This window comes from Somniosus microcephalus, chromosome 7 (genome assembly GCF_052327205.1).
Source record: "Somniosus microcephalus isolate GS21.2 chromosome 7, FLI_Smic_1.0, whole genome shotgun sequence".
Taxonomy (NCBI): Eukaryota; Metazoa; Chordata; class Chondrichthyes; order Squaliformes; family Somniosidae; genus Somniosus; species Somniosus microcephalus.
In genome coordinates this window covers 26,636,929-26,649,127 of record NC_140993.1, presented here as the reverse complement: position 1 = coordinate 26,649,127, position 12,199 = coordinate 26,636,929, and the positions used below count along the sequence as shown (strand labels likewise).

General features: G+C 41.1%; 1 protein-coding gene across 4 annotated transcripts in view; it reads right to left on the bottom strand.

Moving 5' to 3' along the window:
* Positions 1-12,199, bottom strand: part of cep192 (centrosomal protein 192) — a 127,916-nt gene that overhangs the window by 17,259 nt on the left and 98,458 nt on the right. For all 4 annotated transcript variants that reach the window (XM_085992318.1, XM_085992315.1, XM_085992316.1 and 1 more), the window contains exons 41-44: positions 11,914-12,112; positions 10,447-10,526; positions 7,076-7,171; positions 4,097-4,216 (exon numbers count right to left, since the gene is read on the bottom strand). In XM_085992318.1, coding sequence (XP_085848444.1) covers positions 4,097-4,216; positions 7,076-7,171; positions 10,447-10,526; positions 11,914-12,112 — 495 coding nt within the window. The remainder of the gene's footprint in view (positions 1-4,096; positions 4,217-7,075; positions 7,172-10,446; positions 10,527-11,913; positions 12,113-12,199) is intronic.

The following is a 12,199-nucleotide window of genomic DNA, read 5'->3' as shown; positions in this document are numbered from 1 at the left end:
TCTCTGGGAGGTTATTTGTGTCCTCCTTTGTGAAGACAGAACCAAAATATGTATTTAGTTGGTCTGCCATTTCTTTATTCCCCATTATAAATTCCCCCGATTCTGACTGCAAGGGACCTACGCTTGACTTCACCAATCTTTTTCTCTTCACATATCTATAAAAGCTTTTACAGTCAGTTTTTATGTTCCCTGCAAGCTTACTCTCATATTCTATTTTCCCTTTCTTAATTAATCCCTTTGTCCTCCTTTGTTGAATCCTAAACTGCTCCCAATCCTTAGGATTACTAAATGGTATATACTTCAATGCAAGGAGTATAGCAAACAAGGCAGATGAGCTGAGGGCACAGGTAGATACTTGGGACTGTGATATTATAGCTATTACAAAGACATGGCTGAAAGAGGGGCAGGTATGGCAGCTCAACATTCCTGGTTACAGGATTTTCAGACGGGATAGAGGGGGAGGTAAAAAGGGAGGGGGGGTCGTGGTATTGATTAAAGAAACTATTACAGCTGTGAGGAGGGATGATATGTTGGAGGGATCATCAAATGAGGCCATATGGGTCGAATTAAAAAACAAAAAAGGGGCGATCACACTACTGGGAGTGTACTACAGACCCCCCAACAGTGAGAGGGAGATAGAAGAACAAATATGTTGACAAATTTCTGAAAAGTGCAAAAACTACAGGACAGTAATAGTTGGGGATTTCAACTACCCCAATATTAAGTGGGATAAAATTAGTGTGAAGGGTATAGAAGGTGCGGAATTCCTAACATGCATCCAGGAGAACTTTTTTAGCCAGTATGTAGCAAGCCCAACAAGGGAGGGGGCGGTTCTGGACTTAGTTTTAGGAAATGAAGCTGGGCAGGTAGAAGGCGCATCAGTGGGGGAGCATTTTGGTGTTAGTGATCATAATTCTGTTAGATTCAAGGTAGTTATGGAAAAGGACAGGAATAAAAATTCTAAATTGGGGAAAAGCAAATTTTGCTAAGCACAGAGGGGATTTAGCCATAGTGGACTAGAAACAGCTACTTGAAGGTAAATTAGTGTCAGAGCAGTGGGAGGCATTCAAGGAGGAGATCTGGAGGGTTCAGATCAAATAAGTGCCCTTAAAGAAAATAGGTGAGACTAACAAATCTAGAGCCCCCTGGATGTCTAGGGACATACAGGGTAGGATAAAAAAGGGAGGCGTATGACAGATACCGAGGGCTAAATACTCCAGATTCTTTAGAGGAGTACAGAAAGTGCAAGGGTGCAATTAAAAAGGATATTAGGAAAGCAAGAGAGCATGAAAAATTCTTGGCAAGTAAAATAAAGGAAAACCCAAAGATGTTTTATAAATATATTAAAAGTAAGAGGATAACTAAAGAAAGGGTAGGGCCTATTAGAGATCATGAGGGTAATCTGTGTGTGGAGGCAGGAGGAGTCAGTAGGGTTCTTAACGAATACTTGGCGTCTGATTTCACAAAGGAGAGGGACGAAGCAGACATTGCTATCGGGGGGAGAAGTGTGAAATATTAGATGAAATAAACAGTGAGAGGGGAAGTATTTCGGGGTTTAGCAGCTTTAAAAGTGGATAAATCCCCAGGCCTGGATGAAATGTATCCCAGGCTGTTAAGCGAAGCAAAAGAGGAAACAGCAGAGGCCCTGACCATTTTTCAATCCTCTCTGGCTTCAGGTGTGGTGCCGGAGGACTGCTAATGTGTTTAAAAAGGGAGAAAAGGATATACCGGGTAATTACAGGCCTGTCAGCCTAACCTCAGAGGTGGGAAAATTATTGGAAAGAATACTGAAGGATAGGATAAATCTTCATTTAGAAAGGCACGGATTAATCATGGATAGTCAGCACGGATTTGTTAAGGGAAGGTCGCGTCTGACAAACTTGATTGAATTTTTTGAGGTGGTAACAAGGAGGGTAGTACAATTGATGTAGCGTATATGGACTTTAGCAAGGCTTTTGATAAGGTTCCACATGGCAGACTGGTCACAAAATTAAAAGCCCATGGGATCCAGGGCAAAGTGTCAAGTTGGATTCAAAACTGGCTCGGAGACAGGAAGCAGAGGGTAATGGTTGATGGGTGTTTTTGTGACTGGGAGGCTGTTTCCAGTGGGGTTCCGCAGGGCTCAGTACTAGGTCCCTTGCTTTTTGTGGTATATATCAACGATCTAGACTTGAATATAGGGGTTTGATTAAGAAGTTTGCAGAGGATACTAAAATCGGCTGTGTGGTTGATACGGAAGAAGGAAGCTGTAGACTGCAGGAAGATATCAATAAATTGGTCAGGTGGGCAGAACAGTGGCAAATGGAATTCAATCCGGAGAAGTGTGAGGTAATGCATTTAGGGAGGGTCAACAAGGAAAGGGAATACACATTAAATGGTAGGACACTGAGTGGTGTAGAGGAACAAAGGGACCTTGGAGTGCATGTCCACAGATCCCTGAAGGTAGCAGGCCAGGTAGATAAGGTGGTTAAGAAGGCATACGGAATGCTTGCCTTTATTAGCCGTGGCATAGAATACAAGAGCAGGGGTTATGCTTCAACTGTATAAAACACTAGCTAGGCCTCAGCTAGAGTACTGCGTGCAGTTCTGGTCACCGCGTTGCAGGAAAGATGTGATTGCACTGGAGAGGGTACAGAAGAGATTTACAAGGATGTTGCCGGGAGTAGAGAATCTTAGCTGTGAGGAAAAACTGGATAGGCTGGGTCTGTTTTCCTTGGAACAGAGGAGGCTGAGGGGAGACCTTATTGAGGTGTATAAAATTGAGTGGCCTGGATAAAGTGGATAGAAAGGGCCTATTTCCCTTAGCAGAGGGGTCAAAAACCAGGGGGCACAGATTTAAAATAATTGGTAGAAGGTTTAGAGGGGATGTGAGGGGAAATGTCTTCACCCAGAGGGTTGTGGGGGGTCTGGAACTTGTTGCCTGAAAAGGGTGGTAGAGGCAGGAACCCTAACCACATTTAAAAGTACTTGGATGTGCACTTGGGATGCTCTAACCTGCAGGGCTACGGACCAAGAGCTGGAAAGTGGGATTAGGCTGGATAGCTCTTTGTTGGCCGGCGCAGACACGATGGGCCGAAATGGCCTCCTTCCATGCTGTAACTTTCTATGAAGACCACTGAACACCCTCTTATAGGCTGATCACTGACGCACACGAATGAAAAGTTTTTTTTCTTGCGCATGGTCCCTTTAAATTTTGTGCACAGCCATACATGCGCGGTATCTTTTCCAACGTCAACAGCTGGTGAGCGGCATGTGTGGCCGCGTACCTTGGTTGGGGGGCGGGGGGGGGGGGGGGGGAACGTCACCTCAGTTTGCTCTGCACTCCAGGCTGAAGGCTCCATGTGGGGCAGTCGGTAGTGGAAGCAGTGTGAAATTGAAACATTTACAACAAACAGCCAAACACAAGTATCATCCATCAATTATTACACACTCTTTCCACTCAGTCAACTATAGCTTGACCAACACTCCCAGTAGATGCTGCCTTCCCAACAATATGCTGATGGCCAACAGTGAAAAATGCAACCATGATATATCGAAGAGGGCAACTGATTGACATCCCATCATGTTTGGGAACACCTTCCTGAGATACTCTCTTGGTCCTTAGCATCAATATACAATTATTCAGCCAATCTTACAACGGTATTTTTGCCACAATACTCCAATAGTTGCTTAAGGAATGTCTTATATGGATTCATAATTTTGTTTTTTTATTCTGTGCCCAACTTATTAATCCTAGATATCCATTTATTGTTTTTTGGATTTTCCACCTGCAGTCCTGCTTTGAAAGATCCAAGTATCTGCACCCCTAGGTCTCTTTGTTCTCCACGCTACTGAGAATTTTACCACATGGGGTATATTTCTGTTCTCTGTTCTTTTCCACAGAATGTACCACTTCACATTTATCTTTGTTAAACTGAATGTTCCACATAGCTGCCCACTCATCTAACCCATACTCATCATGCTCTCCCACTCAAAGTAGAAATGTAAATGTTGGTTCAGAAAGTAGCGTTGCAGTGACTGAACCACTCAGTTGCTTCAGTTGTTAAGGTAAATGAAGAGTGTACAAGAGGAAGCTAAAACTAGAGTTAGCACTTACCACTCCATGTAGTTGAAACTGAATCTTGTGCTTCATATGTGGCTCTGCAGCCAGACGGCATTCCAGATCCCAGAACTGAGCATAGTCTCCCTTCCCTCGTGGCATAAAGACAATCGGCAACTACAAGAGATCATAAGAAGTTGTTTCATTCGAATGTGCATGTTTAACACCAATCAATATTTCTGCATGCTTGGGTTTCAGGTGCAGCAGAACTCAATTCTGTACCAATTCATAATCTGAGAGAAAAAAAATCCAATTAGACTCTGTCTATTCTATGAATGTAGCTCATTCTCTATCCACAAATGGGATAGGCTAATCTGAAAATTTCAACTGGGGAAGTCATGGACACTACACACAGAGTTTCCATTCTCAGATATGAGCTATGTAGTTACTAATCTTCAGGTAAACACCATCCTTTCTTCCAGAATAATTCTTAACATTTCAACCGTTCACAACAAGCCTACTCGGAGTTGGGAATAACCACTACAATGCAATGGACTATGGTATGTTATTAGAATGTGGAAAGACAACAAGCAAAAGTGGTGGATCGCTAATGCTGGAGCGCAAATAGCATGGGGTTGAACTTTTAAACCTGGTCTCTGCTTATGCGGTGGCTAGAGTCGGACTTCTATCAGAATAACAACAAGCAGAAAAACAAGCTCTGCAGAACTGCTGCTGACAGAAGAACAACCGAGATGCAAATTCAAAGTGTGTATTTTTTTATTTGCTCAGGTGGTGAACAACATTGGCAAAAGGTACATTTTTATTCCCTTACTGCCCGAGAAGGCAGCGGCTGGTGGGGAGCCTGCGCCATTCACCACTGCTTTCCTTGTGTTGATGGTGCTTCCACTATGATGTCAGACAGAAATTGCAGGAGTTTGACCCAGCAATGATGTAGGTACTGTGTGCTGCATGTCCAAATCAGGACAGTGGGTGACCTTTATTTGGTATATCTAGCGTGGAATGAGGAAAAAGTAAAAATTACATGGAATTCCAGAGGATGACCAGCATTTTCTCTCACTTCCCTATTTGTATGTGAAGGGTAAGCAATTTCACAATAATAAATTGCAAATGTGCAGCTCAGATGATGTTCCATGTGCCAAACACTACTACAGAGATCAAATGTCACACTATCTTCACAAACAGCCATGACATTGCAAGCAGCTCATTTACTGAACTGTAGAAAACATGGAAGGCAGAGTAGGCTTGACATCAGAGGAGCCCCACTCAGAGTGCAGTGTCCACCCACTCCTACACTTAACAAAATTAACCCAGTTTATTTTAGGAAAAAACAAAAGACATGGGACTTAATATCAGACTGGACGAGGTAGCGCAAGTGCTGTAAAAGCAGCGACAGCCGTGAAACACAAAATAAGCAGGTTCACTCAGCCCTCAGGTCAGAAAAGAAATGAATGGCATATAGGGAGCAAGTGTTTTCTGTGGATGTTGAACATGTTTCAAAGAATAAGGAAGATCATCCCTACTTGTAAGTAATCCAGTACTTTTTCCTCAATTCCTTCAACCACCACAAATAGTATACTAAAATATAGTGTAGTAACCAGTGGTGGTTCAGGCCTGCATAAGAAATAGGAGGAGTAGTAGGCCATACGGCCTCTTGAACCGGCTCCGCCATTCAATAAGATCACTGATCTTCTACCTCAACTCCACTTTCCCGGCCTATCCCCATATCCCTCACTGTCCAAAATACTATTGATCCCAGTCTTAAATATACTCAACGGCTGAGCATCCACAGCCCTCTGGGGCAGAGAATTCCAAAGATTTACAACCCTCTGTGTGAAGAAATTTCTCTTCATCTCAGTCCTAAATGGCCGACTCCATATCCCGAGACTTTGACCCTGAGTTCTAGACTCTCCAGCCAGGGAAAACAGCCTCTCAGCATCTACCCAGTTAAGCCCTTGAAGAATTTTATACACTTCAATGAGATCACCTCTCATTCTTCTAAACTCCAGAGAATACAGGCCCATTCTACTGAATCTCTCCTCATAGTACAACTCTCCCATCCCATGGAGCATCACTGTTCAAGCATGTAAGCGTCTTGAACTTCTTTCAGGTTGAATGACTTCAATACACAAAGACTAAGATCAATTGTGATTGCATTGTTTAGGGGGAATTACAAAATAAAGTGCAGAAAAGTTCAACAGCCATGAACATAGCATTCTTGATTACTGTAACAAGCAGTGCTGTTCCAAGAAAGGCTCAATTTTGGAAAAGGACTTTGCGAAGCTAGAAAACGTTCCTCAACAATACATTTGACAGGACCATATACAACTGTAATTTTATTCCTCCAGTAGTAATAACAATTACAGGTCACTGCTGAGAAGTTGATGAGGCGGTAGTGGCGGGGGGAATTGTTGTAACTTGGACACCTCCCATTTAGCATGTAGAATTTTTTCTAGATGCTGACCATTTCATTCTCCATGCGGCTGCCACTCATGCTCCTATAATTGACCTTTCCTACGAGGTGAAATATTTTTGTACCCCCCCACCCCCCCCCCCCCAAAAATATGCAGGGGGAGAAGTTTAAAAAAAAGCACTTTATATTTCAATGATATTCACTCCAATATACAGAAAACTCGTTTAAACTGCACCTAAATATCCGGAATTCTCTATTAACCGGCAAAATTCATACTCCGAAAACAACACCTCAATAACCGGAAATGTTGCCGAGTCCGCGTCCGAGTCTCCCACTGTGGCTGAGTTAGTCAGTGTGGGTAGTTCTCCAAATTGCCATTACTCGGCTTCTTGGCACTGTCAGAAGTCCGAACACCTCAATAACAGGAGTCTGACTCTTTGTTTGTTAAAAATAGCCTCGGTAGATAACCCTCTCCGTCATCCGGAATTTTTAATCAACCGGCAACATCCCGGTCCTGTCGGTGCCGGATACCAAAGAGTTTCCTGTAGCATAATTTCACAATTAAGTATTCAGGAAAAAACAGCTGTATGAAAATGGGTTCTTACCTTCTCTTTACTGTGTGCCTGCAGTGTTCCAGAAACTCGCGAGCATCTAAAGACTGTATAGGTTGCTCTGTAAATGTCTCCACTCTCATCCACCCACTGTTGGACATAATGAAAACTCTCTTTATATACATCATCAAATTCCTTTATCAATCAACTGGGCAGAATTTCTTTTTTTTTTTTAAAAACTACAGACATCAATAGCAGTGCAGTACACCAAGACAAGAAAATACAATGCTCTAATTACACCATCACAATGTGGGGAAGGAACAGCCACATATCCTATATTAAAATGGGGTATTCTTCTCTTCCCTTCCCCACCCCCCCTTGAATTTAAGTATATTTTTAAAAAGGCAGAAAATTGATACAAATAGAACAGATGAAAAAGTGAGGCAGTATCTCTGATAGTGCAGGTAAAGATGTGGTGTCAGTGGAACTCCCAGGTACTTGTACGTTATACGTGGACAATCCCCCAATGTCTTTGTGGGTCAATACATTATATAATGTATCACTGAGCCCTACAGATGAGCAAGATTCCAGCTTTCTTCTCTGTCCAGGGTAAACCGATCTCAGTTGAGCAGTGGTAGGAGCACAAAGAACAGTATTAGCTGGTACTTCAAGTTCTACACATCAGTTACTTCAACCCATGCCAGACTGATTTTCCAGAGAACAATAGATCAATAAGTAATGGTCCACTGTAATCTAGCCTCAGACTTCACCCATTGCTCCAGACATCACAGGGGAAAACTAATAATGTGGCACCCATTAAAATAAAATTAGGAGCAAAACAAAGTTCCTCTTACATTCTTCATAAAACTAAATTAATAAAAGCTCTACATCTACCAACCACACTTCAGGAGTTAGAGTGGCTAAATATTTATTACAACTGCACATTATTAGTCATTATAAAACCTCTGACTCAGTATAAGAAACTCCAAGGAAGATCCATTCGTATATAGAAAAATGAGAGAAGAGAAGAAATAAGATAGGCGAGTAAATCCTTTTATATATTTTATTTTAGACTTAAAAAAACCCCCATATAGATATTCCTTCAAACTAAAGTGTCAACCATGGCTCAGTGGGTAGCACTCTCACCTCAGTCAGAAAGTTGGGAGTCCCACTCCAGAGACTTGAACACAAATATCTAGGCTGACACTCCAGTGCAGTACTGAGGGAGTGCTGCACTGGCGGAGGTGCAGTCTTTTGGATGAGACATTAAACAGGTGGACGTAAAAGATCCCATGACACTACTTCGAAGAGGAGCAGGGGAGTTATCCCCGGTGTCCTGGCCAATATTTATCCCGCAATCAATATCGCAAAAACAGATTATCTGGTCATTATCACATTGCTGTTTGTGGGAGCTTGCTGTGCGCAAATTGGTTGCAGTGTTTCCTACAATACAACAGTGACTATACTTCAAAAAGTACTTCATTGGCTGTAAAGCGTTTTGGGACGTCCGGTGGTAGTGAAAGGCGCTATGTGCAAGTCTTTCCTACTTTAAATTTTTTGAAAAAGTTAGCCATCAAAAGAACTTCATCTTAAACCAACAAAAATGAAGAGTTACACCCCCCACCTCAAGACAATCTTTAGCCAAGTCACACAATATTAGCACCCACAAACATTGACATATTTTATATTGAACTTCAGTGTGATCTTTGTAGTTACTTAAATGCAGTTCACCCACCAAATATAATTAAACAGGCTATGATCCAAACAAGAATCGCATACACCACGTATTTATAAGAATGAAGTATGAGGAAATAAGAAAATGAATGCATGGGCAGCATGCAGTAACAGGTGACTTGAATCATCAACTAACACTGGAAATGCACATATGTAAGTGAGCTAACAATCAGAACTAGTGAACTGGGTACAGGATTGCTCTCGCTTTACGAACAATTGTGTGACAAAACTCTGATGTCAATTCAGATCTAGACCTACTCCTTCAAGTGACTGGCATGACATCCATTTTATGGTAATAATAGGACAATTGACCCCAACAGGATTAACTTTCAGATTGTCTGCCAATCAGCATCCAAAAGGATCAGGTCAGAGACAAACGTCAAAAGAATGAGAGATGAACAAAGGAAAACTAATTGGTAAATATCATTGAAGGATCTCTCAGTAGAGGTTAAATGGGACGCTTTTAAAACTGCAATGTTGAATGTTCAAAATAAATATACACCCAAGAAAAACCAAGTGTAAACTAAATAAGCAGTCTCCAAGATGGATGAAAAGGGCAATAAAATTAGAATAAAAACAAAATGTGAAAAGTCTACAAAAAGATTGAATCATGGAAAAGAACTTAGGAATTTGCAGAAACGAGTTTTTTTTTTTTTTTTTTAAACTTTAGATATGGAAAAAAGCCTAAAAGAGAATAGAAAAAAAATTAACACCTTCATATTCTTCCAGTAGAAGAGCAAGAAAGGAAATTAGAAAGCAACACTGAAACTTAAAGTTCCAATATTTTTTTTACTACTATTCAAAGAATTTAACACTATCAGCAACTTGTATTTATATAGTGCCTTCAATAATAAAAAATAAATTCCAGCATGCTACACAGATGGGGGACTAGAACACAAAAAGGTGAGCCAGTGTAACCAAGAGTTTGGTCAAAGCGATGAGTTTTGAGGAGGTTTTTAAAAGGGAAGGTAAGCAGAGAGTTTAGGGAGGGAATTCAGACAGTCGGACCCAGGCAGCTGAAGACTATTGTCAAGGGAGGGGCGAAAGGAATAAGGATGCACAAAGCCAGAGTCAGAGGAACCCAGAGTTGGTGGTGGGGGTATAACAAGGGACTCGAAGAGATTGCAGAGTCAGTAGAGGGGTGGCCGTGGAAGAATTCTGAAGATGAAGACAAGGTGTTTAAATCCATAACCCTTATCCTCACTGATCTATCTTGGGTGGAAGTAAAAGGTCCCATGGCACTGTTTCTAAGACGAGCATGAGAATTCTCCCTTAACCAATATCCTATCATTACAATTGACTACACTTCAATGGCTGCAAAGGCTTTGGGACAGCCCAACCACAATCATCCCTCCTTTGGCACGGTGTCCGGTTTTCCTCACATCGCTAGTTCATGTTTTTGTACATTATTGGCAATATATAAATGCATGCTGATAAAATACAAGACACAAAAACTGAGCATGCAGCTTAAGATTTACAGAATGATTGACATACGCCATTCAATTGGGTAGCAATTGACCTTTAAATCACCAAAGCTTTAGCAATCATAATGAAGACAATGCTAGTTTAAACTATTTAAGATCATAGAAATTTTGCTTTAACACCTACAAATTATAAGACCTGGCAAATCAGTAAAGCTTACTTAAACATGATTTTCTTTTGTCTGAGAAACCATTATTGCGCCAGCTCACCTTTACATATGGAGGTGCAAATGACGATATAAACCATTTCACGGTTTCTTCTCCATCATTTTCGATTTCCAATAATGCTTCTGTGTTGAGATTAACAAAAGTATTGTTTGTAATTTTAAAACCAAGATTTGCATAAAGACTAACATCTTGCACTTTGTGTTGTGTCAGCCTTGGCTCAGTGGTAGCACTCTCACCTCTGAGTAAAAAGGTTGTAGGTTCAAACCCCACTCCAGACTGGAACATATAATTAAGGCTGACATCACAGTTCAGTACTGAGGGAGTGCTGCATTGTTGGAGGTGGCGTTATTCGGATGAGACGTTAAACTGAGGCCCCATCTGCCCTCTTAGGTGGGTATAAAATATCCCACGGCACTATTCAAGCAGTAGTAGGAGTTCTCCTCATGACCTGGCCAACATTAACCCTTCAAACAACACCTAAAATCTGGTCATTTATCGTATTGCTGTTAGAGGCACCTTGCTCTACACAAATTGTCTGTTGCGTTTCCTACATTATAACAGCAACTATACTTCAAAAGTACAGTACTTCACTGGCTGTAAGGAGCTTTGGGACATCCAGAGGTTGTGAATGGCACTACATTAAAGCAAGTTCTTTTTTCCCCCCAACTTTCTTTTCCCTTCCTCCCCCCACTAGGTTGTTGCCGCCATTCAGCTGGGGAGGTAAATCATATTTAATGAAATGCCCTCACCCTATGCTCATTTGACAGGAAACAAACTTGCTGTGGGCTAAGACACAGCTTTCCTCCCACTAGGCTCTGCACTTCTCCACAAGCAGCAGCAATTCATCATGGTCACAACTGGCAAATTATTAGAGCAATTCTGTTCATTACACTGCTGGCATTTTTCCATCATGTGAAACAGATATTCCACACACATTGCTGACAGTGGAACATCTGTGTATTAGAAAGAATTAAATTTAAAAGGAGACAGCACTGCTTACATAGAGTACTCAAATTAGTACTGAAGTACAAACCATAGGTGTAGCAGCAGAACATTCAAGTATCTAATTATTAGTCATAGCTTAAGAAACAGCTTGTGTAGAGAGATATTCAGGTAGAAAATTGTTGAGGTTAACAACTTTTATAGGAAAAGTAAATTATGGCTCCGTGTCATCGAGGGTGATTTAGTAAACTCGAGGTTCTCTCAATATCATTCAAACCTGCTGTATATTTACATATCTCTATTCAGAGTATAGGCAAGAATGTTTGAGAATGAAGTAAAGTCTGACAGACAAAAAAAAAAAAATCTAGACAATTTATCTATTTCTATATGGATATTTCTAATCAATGTGACAAAATGGCTAACTGTTGAGGTCAATTCTGGAAGATTAGATGATGGAATAGTGTACGACCAGCAGACCTCTTGGTGTGCAGTCTTCCAATTATTTTGAAACAGTATATGAATTGAGGAAACAGTATACAGCCCAAACACAAAATTCTCAATTTTTACCTGAACTCGACTCAGCTGACGTCGAGGGAAAATGCACAGTTCTGTTCTTTATCTGTAGTTTGGTCGGAGGAGATTTTAATGGAGGCTTTGCCAGATGAAAGTTAGGTGTCCAAGGATCCATGTCTAGCACTGCAGTTGGGCTTAATACAGCTGTAGAAGTGTCCATCATAACATCTTCTCGGATTTGTACTTTAATTAACTGAACAGGAAATAAAAACAGTGTCACAATGTTATGTAATGACTGCTGTATAACATTAAATAGTGAAATAAAAAATGTTAGCATCGG